Consider the following 18,943-nt stretch of genomic DNA (forward strand, 5'->3'; position numbering starts at 1 on the left):
CTGGGGCAGCGTCCCTGCTTAGCCTCTCATGGGTTTTGGGGAGCGTGCCACCGATCACCGAGGCCAGGCAGCCACCAGCATCGCTGCGTGCAGAGCACCTCCAACTTATGTGGGCAAGGACGTGCTTTGGTATTGTGGGTGTTTTCTAAAGTTATTATTGCCGAAGCCTTTCTTTTTATTTGTAAATGTAATAGGCTTTTTATTGAGGTTGGGTTATCCCCAGGGTAAGATGGATGTCGAGACACTCATTTCTTCTCTCTCAGCTGTCATCTTAGAAGTCTGGGGTAAGGTTCTTCCTCCCACCCCTTCCTTGCTTTTTTCTTTACTACGGATCTGTGCTAAATTTAAAAGCAGAACAGCTCTTAGATATTTCTTGTTGACACTTCAAAATTCTTCTGCAAAAGGATGAAAAGGGGAAGAGGTGGGGTGACCTTGGCTCCCTACTCTCCAGCTCCCCATGGCAATGAAGCGCTGCCAGCATCATGTTGGCCTCTGCGGGCAGCGTGTGAGCCCATCACTGAGACTCTGGTCCTCCCTGACTGCACAGCAGCCCCTGCCAGCCAAGCCCATGAAACCCACCACCTGTACCAGTATTCAGCAGCTCCTACTGGGGTGCTGGCCCTCGGATAAGCTGGTGCCCTGTGTCAGAGGAGGCTGGTACCCTCCTTCACCCAAAACATGCTTGTCTTGCCCTTAAGTACATAAGAACTGTGCTGAAGTCTGGAATGCAGCTCAAAAATACCTCTCCAAAGGAAACTGAGAAGTTTTGATAAGAGAAAAGCTTCTTGTAATTGTACTGAGTGAAATCAAGATATTTATCTTATTTCCTACAGACAAAAGATGGGATTCGTTTTTTTAAGTATCACGCTTTCCTTCAGTTTTGCTAAGGTAATCTCTTTCAATATGTCTGTCTATTGGAAAAAAAAAAGAGATCAGAGCTACGATAAAACCCCTTTTGTTATTTGGCCTAATACAAGACTCAAGATCAGAAGTTCTGTTCTGCATTCGTTTGTTTCTGATAGGGAAGCCGAGGCATTGAAGGGCACCTTGAGCTTGGAAGCAACTGAAATATCAGCTCATTTTTGTCTATTTTTAATTGCCTGGCTTGTGCTTTGGGTAAGAAAGGCAATTGCTGTATCCTGGTGGGGCAGGATCCCTGTTAAGGCTTTCTTTCTGCTCTGAGATTTACTTCTTAATTTGTTGCCCTGGTTTGTACCTCCCTGGGGCATGGCCAGCTCCTGGCTCAGCACCTAATGGGTGTTGTATGACCCATATGTAACACAGAGCCCCAGGAGAGCCCTTTCTGTGGGAAGCCATGGGGACTTGGCTCTCCATGGGCTGCTGGGGGAGGCTGGGTTGAGGCCAGCCACTGGCTCGGCAGAGCATCACTTCATCTGCTTATCGCTTATGAAAAATGGAAAGCAATCTGGTTTACAGACGTTTGCAGTGATCCAGCTGCAGGCAGCCTCTCCAGCACTGGTGGAGGACGGTGCTGGAAGGAAGGGTGCCAATATGGGAAATAAACGAGGGGAAGAAGCCGTGGGGATGGCCAGTCCTGCTGCAGGACATCTCTTCTCTGGGCAATTATAGTCGGGTTGCACTTCACTGTTTCTCTGATTCAAATGGAAACTTTAAGTGACTTACATTAATTGTTGTCTTTTCCAATCAAATCTCTCTGGTCTTTGACACGCATGGCTGTTTCTTAATTCCCTCTGCTTTGTGCAGCCAGCTTGCAAAATGAGCAGCTCATCTACGGCATTTTGCAATCACTGGCCTGGAGCAGGAATGTGATTTCAACAAGGGCCCTGGAGAGCAGGGGCAGGGCTGTCCCCAGGGCTGTCCCTAGGGCTTCAGAGCCACCTCCCTCGCCCGGAGCCTGGGCACATCCTCCAGTCCTCCCAGCAGCTTCCCTCCAGGTTTCCTTCCCTCTCCTGCCAAAGACAGCATGAGGAAACAGCGAGAGAGGGCATGGCAGGAATAGGGAAGTCATCAGTCTGGTGGGACTTGCTCCGTAAAGATGGGCTGGATTTTCCCACATTTCTGTCATCCATCCTGGATTGGAGCTCAAGGCGGGTTTGAAACTAATTTAGGAATCTGAATAAATTCTGCTTTGGATAGCAAGTTACTATGCACCTACTTCACTTGTGTTTCAACATCATAGCTCCCAACCGAGGCCATTGCACAGCCATGCTGACTGCTGCTGAGCAGCTGCTTCCCACCTCTCCAGAACATTTTATCAAAGTGTTTTTAGACAATGCAAAGAGCTCTGCATGCCTTAGGGTTAGAAATTCTATATATACCTAAGCAATTATTGTTAAATTCTATTATTCATTGTGGCAGCAGACCTCTAAAATGCAGGGCTAATTGTTTAAATGTGTTTTAATCTTAGGTTCTTTTATTCTTTTTCATGCTTAAATAATCCTCTTCCTTTCTTGACTGCTGTACAAGAAGCTTTCCAAGTGCTTCCTGACCCAGAGTGAGGCTTTCTGAAAGGCTGTTCATTTAACTGAACGCTGTAAGGAGATACACGAGGAATAGCTAACAAGGCATCTCTCAGTCTTTCCCTGCTAGCAAAAGAAAAACCTTGTCACAGTGGCTAGGAACTACAGGGCAGGGACCTTATAGACATGGAGAGTGTTGTAAGCCACATGTATCCAGAGGTAAAGAAATGAAATGAACTACAAGGGTAAAAATTGACTACAAGACCACGGCAGTTAACATGCAGTGATATGTGAGACCCCCACCCTCCTTACATCAGGGAAATGCACAAGGCCAGTCAGCCTCCTGCCACCCCCAGCTTCTGCCAGCAAACACAGGTCCACCATTTCTCAGGCATCTTCAGGTAACAGCTCTCCTACTTCAGGCTTTGCCCTTCATGTATTTCTTAAGGGTCTTTTCCAACACAAATAATTAATTCTATGATTCTCAATGCATCTCATTGCATGCTCCTTCCTCAGACCCTGTACCACATCCTGCCATCTTCTCATGGTATTCATCTCCATTACCTAATAAAAATCCAAACTGCCCCTTTTTCATATGGATCCTACAAGATTTTTAAAGGATAGATTAAAAAAAAAAAAAAAAAAGGCTTATATTGGACATACAGTAACATTATCAGCTGTTTGTCTTAAAGGTAAAATCTTCGTGGTACTTGTTACTGTGTATGACATTACGTTACATCCTTCCAGTGCTGGGGCTGGTACTGGTACTTGAGCGAGGAACATCTCATTCCAGCAGCACCTGCTGCCCAAAGCATGGATTAGCATGTCTACTTATTACTTGCAAAACATACTTTGCCCTCTCTGTATGGCACTGCTGCTTAACACCCTGGTTTTGAGATTTGTTTTAACATAGAAAATAGTGAACCCTGGGTGGTTTTGCCAATTTTTCACACCATTATCCTTGGTTTGTAAATTGTGGTGGAGGGCAGTGCCAGCAAAAGGAAATTGTACTTTATAGCACAGTCTTCAGCACAGAATAGGTCTCCCAGGTCACCTGCCCAAGTTCAAGTCACCTAGACATTATCATGCAGGATACAGCAGTGATGAGAAGCAGAGAGCATGCAGGGTCTATACTGAGCCACTGTTAGCTGTTTGCCTATTCAGAGCACACTGCGAAAGTCTGTTACCTGCTGTGGTACTGACAGCTGTAGGTAGATTTCCACATGGTTGAAAAATAGTCTAGAACACGTGCCTATGCAGAGCAGTCAAGAAAAAGTAAAGGAAATAGAGCTGGTGAGGTTTTGCGACTCATGGGAGTTTGCTGTGATGGTTGTTAATACAAAGATCCGGTCTCTGGTCTGTGAATGCAGAAAGACCTTATTTAAGTGGTGTATGTGCTCCCTCTTTGTAAACTTGTGCTGTGGAAAAGCTGTCCTGTTGCTGTAGTTAATGCTGCTTGTAAGGCCTTCAGCATGCCATCAGGAGAGAACAGCCCTGCTATTTGCAAAACATTTTGGCCACCACTTTGGTAACCCCAGGAAGGTGCCAAGGACTTTCTGTATATCTGCTGTGATTTGATTGCCTTTTACCATTTTGGGGGGGTCCTTAACTGCTGCCTGCATTTCTGATTGCTGGGTGGCTCCCAGTGCCAGCCTGCCTGGACCCCACGCTTCATCGGGTTCAGCTACAGGCAGCAGTTTAACCTGCTGTGAGCCTGTCTGCAGTGCTCATCCACCTGTGATTCACTTCTTCGTCTGCTGTGAGCATCTTCCCATCCTTAACTGCAAATTTCAGAACAGTAAATTGGCCATTTTGAGGCTTTTGCTTTTATTTATTTGGCATGGCAGAGATTATAGATGCTGCTAACATCTGCTGCTCAGTATGCATCTGCATCTTGCAGACAACCTGACCCTTGAATTGATGCAGATGTGGCTTTGTTTTGCTTTTGTCATCAATAAAGACAGTAATTTTCTTTAAAGGTATGCCTTTGGGAGTACACAGCATCTTGCAAACACATCAACTATTACATACACCTCAGTAAGTCTGTTACTGCACTGGCTGATAATTTCCAGCCCTTATTTCTGTATTACTCTGTTCTTTGGCTAGTGCAGGATACCTCAGCAGTACTACCATCCATTACAGAAGATAAGGTTTTTAAAATTCAGGTAGCCACATCTGAGAGGTGGTTTTCCAGCTCATCTTTGATCTTGTTGCTTTGTAATGCTTTATGATTGCATTTTTATGAATGTGATTTATACATGGATTATGATGCCTTCATTGCCCATGATCCTATCAGCATGGGATTTTTCTAGTGAGTATGCTGTGAATGGTGATTCTCCCTTTGAACCTAAGTCTTCATTTGATCCTGATTAACTGACATTTTCTTGCCTGAAGAGCTCATGAAACCACACATCACCCTTTCTCTTCCTGGTGAGAAAATGCAGCCCTCTGCTTTTCAAGCACTTCAATATCTGAAGCCTTGTTCTTACATCGCAGGGATAAACCTGGTTTTATTTTCTTAGCACTAACATCAAGCCTTCTGAAATCCTAGAATCTGAAAGACAAGTTTCACTACCAGCCTTCGTATTTTGCAGGCATAGTAACCAGAATAGTAGTTATAACTTCATACACAAGATCAGTACCTCATGGCTGGGGGAATTATGTGAGTGAAACAGATCAGAGTCCCAAGAATGTTTTCAAGTTTCCAGAAACAGCGCTTTCCTTGCCCTCTCTAGGGAACTATTTCATGAGTCCTAATAATTTCGATGTGTTTAAGTTCTGTCTAAGAAAAAAAAAAGTTCAAAAATGCCAAATAATAATAATACAAAAAAAGTTCCTCTTGTTCTTGATGTTCATGTCCTTGGCATCTAATACATAAGTGATTAGTACAAAACAAGTTAACTATCCTGAATTGTTAATTCATATTTGAATTTAACCTATGAATACTATTTCAAAATCATAGCCTATGTACTTCCCAAGAAGTCATTGAAGCACAGAAAATGTCATTAGCACACTCCACATAAAGTGTAATTAACTGCGCTGTGAGATGCCAGAACGCAGCAAGACTGGCTGTGGGCTTTGTGCAGCCATGAGGAACTTCTTTAGTAATTTCTGCTGTCTTATATGAACCTTAACTCCCACTTTCCCAGGGCAGCAGTGTGTAGGAGCAGCACAACAGACCCAGGTGTGAAGGTGTTACGGCATGCTGGGCTAGATGCAAAGCTTGCCGCTTCCCCAACGCTGGTGGCATTCCAGAGCTGTGCCTGGCAGGAGACTGCTGCAGGGCTCCAGAGCACCAAAGAAGGTTGAGGGCAGCCTGGTTTGTTTGGGTTCAAAGAACTGGCATCTTCTGGAAGCTTAAGAGGTTTCTGCTGGTGTTCCCTGTGCCAGTGGTACCTGCTAAATCCACAGCAGGATGCAGCAGCCACTCTGTGGGGGAGTGCATCTTTTTCTGTAAGATCATTCTGAGGAAGAGCTAACATGTAAATATCTGGTCAGAGAGATGGGTTACTTCTTCCACAGATGTCATACTTTGACTACTGTCCAAATTATCTCATGGCAATATGTGAATGTTGTTAGAATGAATTTCAGCTTATCTTATGCACATCCACTTGTATGAATTGGGGTAGAGGGGAGGTAGTTCACATCCTCTTACACCCCATCATATTTTTTTTTTCTCCATTTTTGTGCTTTGCCTAGGTGTGATGTCACACCATATAAAGTGACATCCTCATAGCAGCATCCTAGTGCTCTGTAAGCCTCACCTCTCTCAAGGTATCAGCGAAGGACAGAAACTCCCTTAGCCTTGAGCTCTCCCCCAAGGGTCTGAGTCTCAGCAGCACTTTTTCCAACACGGAAATGAAGCCACCTCTGGAAAGACATCTCAACAGCTGCTCAAGTGCAAGCCACAGGAATGCACTGTTTTGAAGGAAGAAGCAAGAGAAACACCGTATGGATTTGTCACTTTGGAAGGAACAAGAGGATGCAGCATTGCTACCAGAAGTGGAGCACAGCAAAACATGCAGACTTAATTGTTTGTACCAAAGATGAAAAGACAAAAAAAAAAAATCCAGAAACTGGAAGTGTCTTACGTTAATGTTATGTATGAGTAATTTTACCATTGATCTGTAAGCTGCCTGATAGCACACAGAAACAGTAACAGTTTACATTCATGTAAAGGCACATTAATTTATTCAGCGAGATTCATACCCTAAGGTGCTTTTTGACAAGTTTTTATAGCACCATAGTTAGTATTTATTAGCAGTGAAAGCACTTTATAGCACTTTGATACAACATTGAGACAAGCACACAAAGCAGCTACTTCATAGGCAAGAAAGCAAACACAAATGGCACTTCAAGAGCTGTTACCAAGAGATCTTCAAAGAGCTCTGTTTCATACCCCTGAAAACACAGCACCCAGCCCTGGCACAGTGCTGTCAGCACAGAAAACAGGAGCATTCATTCAGCAGGAGCACCACCACCTCCCCAGCCACAACATGACCCTTGGTGGTGCCACAGCATCCCAGGAGCTCCCTGATCCTGCACAACCCCACTCTCGGAGTGATCCTGGGGGAACAAAGAATTTGGGATGCAAGGGAGGAGCCTGTTAACACATCTAAGAACTTAAAGAAGTGGTGCACTTCAGTTACTCACAATTTCTGTGTCTTTGAAGGAATTTGTTCTCAACTTTCAATTTAAATCAATTTTAAAACAAGACCATAAAAATCATTTAAGGATGTAGGTTAAACTAATCTTTTCTTTCCCCCATGCATGGGTTCTCATGCACTGAACGAAGATTTAGCTGTAAATTTGTGATGGCTTACCTCGGGCTTCTAATTGTCAGGTTCATTACCGGTTGAGCTGTACATGCTGCTGTGCTCTTCTGGAGCTGTCCTGCCCAGTGTGGGTGTCCTGTTTGAAGTCAGCAGGCACAGGGCTTACCAGCAAGTATTTCAGAGTCCCAGGCTAAAAACAGAGGATTTACGTCACAGCAGTGCTTCTCCCACAGTGCTTCCAAAACAGACCTGGGTGCTTCAGAGGCAATCTGATCCTAAGCAGTCTGCAAAATCCATACACGCTCTTAAGTAAAAAAGAAAGAAACAAAAAGCATGTATCAGGAAGCAACAGTGGGCTGGTTGGACACTTGGTCTCTGGGACACCACTCAGAAATGTCAGACATATTAAGGGACAAAAAGTTATACTCTTGTGACAGAATGAAGGGTGTCTAATTCAAATGAATTTTTAGATGCTTGAAATTTGATTTCTTCACCAATGCAAGTTCTCCGCTGTTGTTGCCCGTTTTTGTGATACCATATGATACACAGGCTGAGATATATTCCTTATGGTAAAGCGAGCCTTACAAATCTCTAGTGTCCAAGCAGAATAATTTTCAGCTATTAATGTTATTTCCACTGCCACTGATGCTACTTACACTCTTGAGCCAACTCAGTGACTTCTAGGAAATGGAAAAACAGGCAGGTCAAGAAAAATTCAAGTGTTCGGGGGTCAGAAACACGTCTCTTCTACAGAGGCCTGAGGTAGCCACAAGCCTGCAGGCACCTGGGGCACGTCTCCCAGCACCCCAGCTGGGTGCCTAGGCTGGCACATCCCCTCTTACCCTGAGAAATCAGTGCAGGAAGGCAAGCTCCCTTGACAAACATGCATCAAAATCTGCATCAGTGACCAAGGTCTGCCTGTAAATCTCTAGGCACTTTGCCAATAGGGAAAAAAAATCAAATCCAAGAAAATGCCATTTTATGTAAAAGCCTAAGGAGCTCTGAACTTCTCCACATCAAAGCTGCTGCTGTTTATATAGGAAACTGTTCTCCATTTGCACTTTATCAGGCTTTTGTCAGCTAGTCATGAGAAAAATGCAAGACCAGGAATGGGAGTTAGAGCTGCTCTGTGCACAAAGAGGCCCTGGTAATTCTCTGCTACTTCAGAGGACTGGTGGGAGACCAGGAGTACCCCGTTCACAGCCAAGAGCAGTGTATTTTTAAAGTTAGTACAGCCAGGTGTAGTTACAACTTCACTAAAAATTAAATAGTAGACGCCATATTCCCGCACTGCAGTGTGACAAAATGAAGCAGCTTAACAACTACTCCCCCATCTGTACTTAAAACAGAGACCAACATTTCCAACATACTAAAGCTGTCAACAGGCTCAAGGATTGCCAGCCAGGAACCCATGGTAAGCTCACATTTCCTGCATAAATCTCAATTCTTAGCAGCAAACATCCATTACCGTGGGTAGAAATTAAGGGACCCAAATGCTACCCCTTAGACTTTTAATTAGGAGATAGAAGTGGCTTCTGCAAAAGGCTATCAGAACAAATGGGTGGTGCTGTTCATGAAGGGAGCAGGAAGAGGACAGCATGTAGCTACCAGACCCCCTCCCCAGAGCAATACTGGGGAGCTTTCAGAAAACAAGCTCAGCAGAGCACTCCTGCCTAAAAGCATATCAATGAAACAGCAAAAAGATACTCTTGAAGGGTAGGAAGTGCTGAAGGATTCCCAAAAAGGCTTATGAAGAACCCACCTGATGCCGTTCTAGCCCAGCTACTACCACTACCACCGAAACAGGTCTCCCTTTCAGGGACAGGTTTGCCAACGTAGTTTTGACACTGCTGAAATATAATTTCTTGGTGTTAAACATCAGGCTAGCTGGTGAGTGTTCTCCTATTAACTATCTTTGTGTTTTTCCCTTTGCCCCTTACTACCTCACTGTCTGTCTCTCCTCCTTTCCACACTAAAAGTGGCTGTTCCTCTGTCTCCAAGCTCCTCCTGCTGTTCTGCAGCAGACCAGGTCCTGCCTAGCCATGAACATGCTCTGTAAGTCCCTTCTTTTATAACTGCAGCTCTGGGTGCTCAATACTTACTGTAACACACTTTAAAGCCTCACTTGATGTAGAGATTAAGATCTGTGGGGTAGAATCAGAACCCCCAGCTGGATGGGGGTGTTTTTCCCCAGCAGGACATTGAGGGTGGGTTCCTAGCCACAGGAACTCACGTACCCTTTTTGGAACCAAACAGCTCTCTGTGACCCTTAGCTGGACCTATGCATAAAACATACAGGACTTCTAGTAGCTCCTAGAGCTTACATGCAGCCATGAGAGGTTCTCACAGAATTATGAGAGACTCAGATAATTCCAGTGCCTTTCTTAAGTCAGTTTTACTTTCTGGTAGCTGCTAGGTGTCCCCTTCCCTCAGACTGTACACATGGTTTCAGCTGGCTTCCCACCACAGGGGGACATCACAGGAATGCTCCAGGGGTCAGGCAGGTGGGCACAAAGCTCTAATTAGCTCAAGGCAGAGAGGGGGGCAGCTTCTCATTTAAAGAGAGGAAAGCCCAAGGGAAGCACTTGCAGGAGTCCTGGTACAGACCTCCGCCTTTTCAGCCATAAATCCCTCAAACCCACAAAGACCTCACAAGCTGAAATAACAGTCAGTGAGAAAAAAATATGAACACAGCCTTTACTCCCTCTTACAACAATCTTTCACAACATCTTTCCACTACCTGGTCACTGCTCTCCTGGAAGCCAAGCACCACCAGAGCTCCTTTAGCCACCTCACCTGCCCCAGCACCCAGGAGTACTGCTATCCCCCTCCTGCTTTTTTATTTCCTTCCCTCCAGCAAGGCATGTGGTGCTAATGAGGCTCATTAGGGTTCCTGCTGCCTTACCTATCCCTGCTCTGTAGGGATAGCTTTCTCACCTTGTCTTCCTTTTCCTAAGCAGAATATTTGTGCAGAAGGGAAAAACACAATGGAAACCTGAACAGAAATCTGTACCCCAAAGCAGTTCTAGTCTGGAGGTGGTGGGCCATTGTAAGATGGGGAAGAAACTCTCAAGTTCTCCTCTTTCTAGAAAAAAAAAAAAGAGAGAGAGAGAGAGAGACCTGAAGGGTGACCTCCAGGCCCCTTTCTGATCACCAAGCTGCTGTCACCAGCATCAGCCTATGCGAGCTGATGGCACAGGGCTGGGAAGCTGGGACTCCCTTCAACCTAGCTCAGGAAACTTGTGCAGTTTTCATGTGAAGCAGGTTCAGACCTCTTCTGAGTTCTTGCATTTAGGGCCCCAAGGGAATGTATTGGGTGCTCATGCTAGGATGGGGGCTGGTCGCAGTGTTCAGGCATCTGAATTTCAGGCACTGGTACGTAAAGTGACCTTCAGTCCTTCAGTTCCTTGTGTTGGGTGTTTGTGAAATGTACTCATGTAACTTTTTGTGTCTGCTTTCCTCGCTCTGGCAATATCTCCACTGTCATTTCCTATTGTATGGCCACATACCCTCATCCCTACATCACTCAGCATGTCTATCACTTAATTATGCTCCGTCTTGGTCGCAGTTCTTCCAGAAAGCTCAGCTGAAGAGAGTAAGCAAATGCTAAAGGTAATCTACAGTCTCCAGTTTTTCCTGCTGCTCACTCTGCTTTACTGCGAAATAATTAACCCTGCCTGGAAAAATCCAAGCTAACTGAGGGGCTGCCAAACCCCATGACCCACTAACACTTGAAAATAATGCCTCCCCACTGCTGCTATAGGTTCCTGTTGCCAGTGTATCTGTAGGAAAAGATGTCAATCTAAGGTTGCAAAAGCAGTAACAGAAAAAAACAGCCTTCAAAGAAAATATATATATATATATTTTGCCAGAGGGATCCTTATGTTTAATTACTGTCTTATTTAATGCCTATACTTTTATCACATTGCTTGAAAAATGGCCTGTGTAACCAGAGATCCTCCATCTCCCTGCAGTTCTTTATCCACAGAAGCAGGATATTCCTGGGGATAAACGGAAACCTCAGAGTTAGAAGAGGCAGATGAGAACTGGGAAAAGTATTGATCAGCTTCTTTGCCTGAACAGAGTCATAAATCTGGCCGTACTCAAGCACAAGTTGTTTGTGGCCACTGGACTGAAGCTGCTAAGGAGGAGCAGACTGGGGTTCAGAGGACCTCATTAAAAATATTCAGCAGTCTGAGGCATCCTCTGAGTTGTGTTGAATGCCTACAGTATCAACTTCTCTGAAGACAGCAGAGTGAGTGAGGATGGCCAAGACACAGATATGGGTGACGGACACATGGTCCCAGTGAAACACTGTCAAAGGAGGGCCAGAGGAGCAAGGAAAGCCATAAAAGCTAACCCTGCTGCTCACAATTCCCTGATAGACAGGGAATTCCTAGGTTGGGTAGGGGCCTTTGGAGCTCCTTCATGATGCCAGGAGGCTGGGTTATTAATTCATGCTATCCTGCTGCCTGTGAGCACAGCTGTCACCATGTTGTCTGCTTTCTCATATTGGTACCAAAAAGGAACAGCTTTGCTGTGTGCAAGAACAGAACTGGGTGCTGTGCTGTGTGCAAGAACAGAACTGGGTGCAGACCCTGCCACTGCAAAACTTGCTCCTTCTAGCCACATTGTGCAAACGTTCCCTTATGCTAGGCTTCTTTTGCCCCAGAACATGGTGTGTTTTACCTCATTTCCAGCCTGGCAGTTTGCCAAGCAAATTTCAACCATCAGCTTCCTTCCTCCTCAGAGCCACAGAAGGCTCAAGGTAATAACTTGCTCCAAGGAATTACTTGGCATTGCTTTGGGAAATCCAGCAAGTGGTACACCCAGATTTCCTGCCTTCTCTTCAGTAATGAGATAATTAGAAGCCCAGGTAATTTTGACTCTCCCTTGTTCTACTTGTTACAGAGGAAAATCCTGATTTTCCATTCTATGGAAATCGATGGTATCTATGCTTACCGACCTGGCCTGGTGGGCTTTGACACTTTACTGGTCAAAGTCAAAAATACCTCCCTAGAGGACAGGACAATAGAAAAAGATGCTCAGTTTTGGAAAGAAAGAAGGAGCCAGGCCAAAACCAGCAGAATGCCACTGGCACAACCCAGCAGACGTGTGTAAACGAGCACAGCCCACTGCCTCGTGCACTGCTCTACCCAACTAGCAGCAACCAAGGACCTGACCCCATGGCTTGGCAGGCTCCTTCACAGCGTGGACCCCTGCTGCCCCTGCTGTGGGATGCGCAGAGCTGTATTGCACACTCTGACACTGCTAAAGCCAGCCCTTACTCATCACAGCCCCTGAAGTCCCCTGTACTTTGGTTAGGGTCTGCAAAGAAAAACATGCAGGCTGCCAAAGCAGTCTCTGAACCAAATGATTCATTCAGAAGTGAATTTAGCTGTTCCAAAATATGGAGTTGTGGTGAACAGAGGAGCCCTGGCAGGCTGCGAGGATGGAGATTGCTAATGGTGCTTTGGTTTGGGGCCGCCTCCCCTTTTAATGTGGGTTGCTTCATTTCTTTTGTTAAGGAAGTGGGTGACGTTGCCTTGGTATCACTGGTGAAAAATAATCAGAGGTTTGTCAAGCAGAAATTTCACAGGCACTGAAGAACTGATAGCATCATGGGTAAGGATTATGTCATGGTTTCTTTGCAGAATTAAGTGATGTGCTGTCTGTCTGATCCTCATAGGGATCGCGCACGTGCAAAACATTTTTTTTTTTTTCTGTCATTTTGAAATGTTCCATTTTGATTTGAAATGGAATTCGAAATTTTGTTAACAAGATTCATAATTTTGCTTTTTGTTTTGAAAAGGCTGGAATAAGGCATTCTGATCATATGGCATTCTCAGGGAGAGGAACAGAAAAGTTTGATATGGGACTTGGCTCTTCTAAAACCAGTTCAGCCTCAGCAAAATGCCTTTTTCTACTGAAACTCTCCCAGCCGGCCTTCAGGGCTGACTGTGGCAGAGAGCTAGAGCATCCTGGCAGAATGAACCGGCACTGCAGTGTTTTGATTGCCTCCAGAGCCAGAGCAACAGAAACATAGTTTTACACCCCGGTCCCTTAAACAATTCTTCATGAAGTTTTGACTGGCCTCAGAAAATCTTGTAGTCATAAAAGGAGGATGTAGTGTGCTTCTGAACGATAATTTCATAAAATACAGCACCCTGCTTATATATATTCCCTTTATGTGCCAAGTAAATTAACAGTATTGCCAAGTCTTTAAAATCAAATTGTCACTTACACAATCCATGCTCAAACCTATACAGATGTTTTCTCTGAGATAGTGTTGTCCTTACAGCCCTTTATCATAGAATCATGGAATCATAGAATATCCTGAGTTGGAAGGGACCCACAAGGATCATCGAATCCAACTCCTGGCTCCACACAGGACCACCCAAAAATCAGACTGTATGTCTGAGATCATTGTCCAAACACTTGAAGTCCAGCAGGCTCAGTGCCATGACCACTGCCCTGGGGAGCCTGTCCCAGTGCCCGACCACCTGGGTGCAGAACCTTTCCCTAACACCCAGCCTGACCCTCCCGTTACGTGTACTGTGAATAGAAAATGAAGTTGTTTATGTTTCTGCAAGACAAATTAACATCCTAAATGCTATTCTAGCCTTTGCATTAACCTTGCTCTGGAAATCGGAGTTAGTGGTGCCACCCTGACCTGTTAAGCCAAAGGTAAAAAGGGTTTGTGGCAGACATCCCCACCAGGGGTTCCTCTCCATGCCTTCTCCTGGCCATGGCATGTGAGCTGTCCTTGGGCCAAGCCGCCATCACACCCACAGGTTATATCAGCTCTGGGCCAATTTAATGTGGGCTAGAGACAGAGCCGAGATGATAAACCTGCTTGTTGGTCTTCTGCTTCTCTTTTCGTCCTCATTTATGTGCTCTGCTTGATTTTGTCACACTTATTATTGATGAGGCATTCAGTGACACTGCAGGAAAGTGATCTGCGATCCTGCTGGGCTTTTCTGAGGCTTAAATGCACTGAGAAGAAAGCCGTCTGTGCCTGTTGTAGGAACACATTTGATTCAAACCCGTCAAAAAAAAAGTATTTTCAACTTGTATCCCAACCTTTTTCCCCCAACCCCCCTCAGAGACTGCAGGTAGGATGCCACTGCCAAGGAGATTGAACGGCTCCTTTTTGTCTTTTTTCCTACTTTAATGATGCATTAGTGCAATGATGATAATCTGTGGTGGAAGTTATGGTTGCAGGCTCACAACAGTTTTGGGAAGATGTCTCAGCAGCACAAATGAAGGCCCATATGATTTTCCAAAGCTCAGATCTTTCAGTTTTTAAGACTGCTCTCAAGAAGCAACTGGAAATATCCAGCCAAGAGCTGGCTTCCAGCTGGAAAGGGCAAAAATAATTATCATCACTTCACTGCGAGCAGCACGCTGGGCTTAATTGGAAAGTGCCTGTGGTAATTTACTTGGTAGGTGCAGCATGTGCATCATGCCCTGCGAGCGCCATAGGACCGTGCTCGTGCATTCCCTAACCACGCTAATCCATGAAGGGAGTGTGGTACGTTTCTACTGCTGCATCCTGACTTTAATCAAAACTGAAGGGAAGAAAATGTACCAGTTCTTGGGTGGAATCGGGAAAGAGAAATGCCTCTTACAAACGGCTCCTCCACTGTTCTTCCCTCCAGACAGCCACCACGGGAACATCCAGGGTGATTTTCTTTAAGATGTCAGGGATTTCTCAACCCAAATTGTGCCTGGGCTCTCATTTATCCCAACTTCTGGCCAGGGGTTGCGCTGTGCCTTAGCAGGACACCTGAGCACGTAGAAGAGCGGGGCCCAGGACTGGTCCTGCTGCTGAGCCGCTTCCTGGGATCACAGCCGCTGCACCATGGTGCCGATGGCAGCGCCATTTTCAGAGCTATAAACAGTATCATTGTCATAGCTCTTTGAATGGTACTGCCATATGTACCGGAAAACCAGCATTTATGCTTCTGAGGGCTTGGGGCCAGCTGGATTTTCTCCCCATTTGGATGAAGTCGATTCCTGAAGTATGAATGAAAGCTGCGTGCTGCTTTAGAGTAATTCCCTCCTCAGCACTTGTTTTTGTGTCTCCAAGGATCATCGTGTTCCCACCTGGCTCCCAACCAGCAAAACCCAAGTGTCCTGCACGTGGTGAGATCGCTGTTGCATCTAAATCTCCTTGCTCGGTTTGAGGAGCAGCAGAAAGTTCATGGAAATTTTGATAGCAAATCAGTCAGGCTCTGCGTGTTTTTCTTTAGGAACTGCTGTGCTTTTCCCTTAAAACATGTTTGCCTGTGTGTGTGGTATGTCTGTATGGGTGGAGAGAAAGCGCTCATCTTAATCAGCCATCAGGAGTCGTACGCCCACCCTGGTGGCCAGTGCAGTTCCCACTGGACTCTCTTCCATTTGTATTGCTGCAGCAATAACAGCCAGTGCAGCAAAGGGACAGAGGCACAAACAAAAACCCCACAGTGCTCATTTTTTGCTGACTCAGCAAGGAAGAGGGAGAAGCAATCGGCTTTGGACTTTGCTGAGAGAAGGCACCAGCATGGCCCTGCCAAGCAGGAGGTGGGAAGGAAATGTCCTGTTGCAGTGAGGCCATCCCAAAGCCTGGGGTCCGGCACTGCACAGGCTGTGTGCTCACACGAGGGCTTGCTGTGTACCAGGTTTCCTGGCAGTCGGTCCATGCTGGGAGGTGGTTAGGACATAACCCCATGGGGACAGGGGTGCAGGTGGAAGCAGCTCGCAGGAAATGTTTATGGAACAAGAGTGAATCTGTAAACCCATCTGGGTGCTGGCCAAACCTTTGGCTGATGAAAGCCAGATTATCTCTGTTTAATATTAACCTGAATTCTACTTCAGAAGAACGTACAGAGATCTGAGAGCCACAGAACCAGGCAGTGTGTTTCTGATTCTGTGTGTACACCAGCAATAGATTATGATGAGATGACTGTCGAGTCCAGTCATTTGTGATAAACACGCAGTTTACTTGGCCACCCATTTAGAGACATATTCTAAGACCTAATTAATTCTTTCAGTTGCTGGATTAAACTATTGTGCAAAACATCCCATCAAACAGAGAACATTATATGGTATGCTACTCTAATTAAATAAAGAGATAACTGAGCTTGAGAGATGCCTGCAACACTTAATGAGGATTAATTAAGCAACATGATTTACAGCTGGAGAAGATGAAACTGAGCAGTTCATAACTGGCTAGACAAAGCAGCTGTGACATGCTCAATTCATGACGGCATGTACCAGGAACACACTGTTCAGTAGCACTGCTACAGCAGCCTCACCAACCAAGTTTATTTAATGAGGAGGTTGTGTTTAGCCCCAGAACACACCCATTTTTTGGCCAAACACATACATACCTATAAACCAGCAAGAAGTTAAGACTTTGGCAGCTGGAGACTTGAAGCGCAGATAGTGCTGCCAAAACATACAAAATGTCCTTTACAAGCCCTCCCTGAGACAGCAGCTAGATTAGCCTGTTCTTGATTTCTCTGATCTTTTCCTCTGATAGCAGCACAGTTTATCTGTGTGACAGAATTGTTACACCCCAAGCATGTCAGGTGTATGAAAGGGCTGTACGAAATTAACGTTTCTTGGCCTATTCAGAATGAAGAGAGTTCAAGTGATCGATGTCATCAGTTCTCACTTCAGGAGAGAAATCCCATGGAATCACTCCCATAAAAAGAAAGCAAGATGCTTAGCTGTTCTCTGCCAAACTAAATAAAGGAAGTTTGAGATTTTTTTATTTTTTTATTTTTTTTTCCCAGGAGCTGGGGAATCCCTATCCAGAAATCCCCATGCGATCTGTGGCAGTGTCACACCTTTTGCAGCACCTCTCGCAGCACATGTGCTCAGGACATGCCCACATCCCATGCAGAAATCTGCAGCTATTTCTTGGGTGTCCCCATATTTTCTTTTTCTTCTTTTTTTTTTTTTTTTTTTTTTTTTTTTTTTTTTTTTTTTTTTTTTTTTTTTTTTTTTTCTCAGATTGTAGTATTGCAATCCTAATGCCTATATAATACATTATCTGACTAGATAGTCTCTGTAAATATTTTATTTCTCAGCCCTGACAGTCTCGTAAATATTTTATTTCTCAGCCCTGACAGTCTTGTTTTTTAAGAACAGCTTTTTCCCTCAGCCATTTGTCCTCCTGAATCATCTGGCTGCTGTCTCCATACCACAGTATTCTGGTTTTGTGTCTCCATGGCTTGTTCGCAGCCACACAGTCTGAAATTTTCAACAGGAGTTAAACAGCAATATATTACCAAGTGTCATAGCTTTCAGACTGTTGTTAGTCACTGTGAGATCTCGCTTAGTGGTTTTCAATCACTCTGAAGCTGGAAAGCTCAGTGAGTGTTTTTCACTTTGCTACAACACAGGCAGCTGGAATTGCTTCAGTGCTGGTAACTGAATTGCTCTCTGGGTGTACACGAGGTGACTGGAGGCCATCTGGAGCCACCAGAAATTCTGAGTTTCCCTGATGTGATTGGTATAATTGTGCACAAAGCTGGGGGGTTTGTGATGATCTGGCTGCTTCAAATGCCTGCCCCAACAAGGCAGATAGCTCCCAGCTGTTCCAAGGGGAAGTCGCGCCTGGGTGCTCTGGGGAGGTGCTGGGGGAGCTGGGGAAAGCAGACAGATGAGGGACAGAAGTGGGTTCAAGAAGAGAAGTATGAAAATGTTTTAGGGCTTAGAGACGCAGCGTGATAAAGCCACGTGCTCTGGCAAAATCAGAGGCCTTTGCTCTAGAATAAATCATTTCACTTTAAAAATAATAATTACTGTCAGACCGCTCTAAGAAGCAACAGAAGTGCAAGCTAATGATTTAAAATGAGCATTGATAAAATAATAAAGAACAAATGTCTACAAAGTAGGGCACATCTCTTATTATTTCTATTATAAGGGCTACTGCACATTTTTATAGAAACAGAGATGAATTTACGTAAAAAGGGTGCAAAACCTTGTATTTTATACATGTGTAGGTATCTTGCTAATAATGCAGGTGTGTGATCTTTTACTAAGTTATTAGGCAAAGTGCACCTTAGATTAGCCTCCATGTAATACAAAGAATTGTAGGTACAAAATCAGGTTTACTTCTTAAGCCGATAGAGAGGAGACTGCTGCAGTTGAACCAAAGCTTAAGTCAGTTGTATTTGAAGCCTGGTGGCTAAAATGCAATTTTCTGTTCCATTTGATACATATATCATTGCTTCGCTTTTCCTCAAGAATGGGAACAAACATAAATCTGAGCAACATTTATTTACTAAGGCAGAGTCTAAGGCAGAGATTTATAGAATATGTCACCTCCTCTGAAGCAGAAAATACAGAGGCCCAGAAGCAGCCAAGGAAGGGGCTATCACAATCTTCAGAAGTCTGAACTTATTAGTTTGCTTTTTCACTTTAAATTTGAAGGCAGTATATAAAGCAATATATGGGAAGGGAGTGCTGGCTTTATGAGCCATGGAGAAATACTTCTGTAGAAGGACTAAAAGACATCACAAATTAGTTCAGTGTTAACAACAAGTATATGCAGACTAAGCATACAGGAGCACAAAATGCAGAGACACACACTGAGTGCTACTCTACCTGCTTCCTCCAGGGCTCAGAAAAGCTGCGGCACAGGGGGTCAGGGATGTGCCTGAATTACAGCCCAGCAGGTGATCGTGGTCCTCTGGACATCAGGACTGGAGAATGGGGGCCTCCACCAAGAGG

General features: G+C 44.9%; 1 protein-coding gene across 7 annotated transcripts in view; it reads left to right on the plus strand.

The window, feature by feature from the left end:
* Positions 1-18,943, plus strand: part of HTR4 (5-hydroxytryptamine receptor 4) — a 125,612-nt gene that overhangs the window by 90,564 nt on the left and 16,105 nt on the right. For 3 of the 7 annotated variants that reach the window (XR_004754385.1, XR_004754386.1, XM_035338628.1), the window contains exon 7: positions 9,196-9,271. The exons of 3 other annotated variants lie outside the window; for them this stretch is intronic. Coding sequence is in view for 2 of the 4 variants with exons in the window: in XM_035338628.1 (XP_035194519.1) it covers positions 9,196-9,256 (61 nt within the window). In the remaining 2 variants the exon portion in view is untranslated. Of the gene's footprint in view, positions 1-6,140; positions 6,462-9,195; positions 9,272-18,943 lie in introns of those variants that run through there. One more of the 7 variants, XM_035338629.1, reaches the window with a different exon arrangement.

Source organism: Oxyura jamaicensis, chromosome 13 (assembly GCF_011077185.1).
Source record: "Oxyura jamaicensis isolate SHBP4307 breed ruddy duck chromosome 13, BPBGC_Ojam_1.0, whole genome shotgun sequence".
In the NCBI taxonomy this organism is placed as follows: Eukaryota; Metazoa; Chordata; class Aves; order Anseriformes; family Anatidae; genus Oxyura; species Oxyura jamaicensis.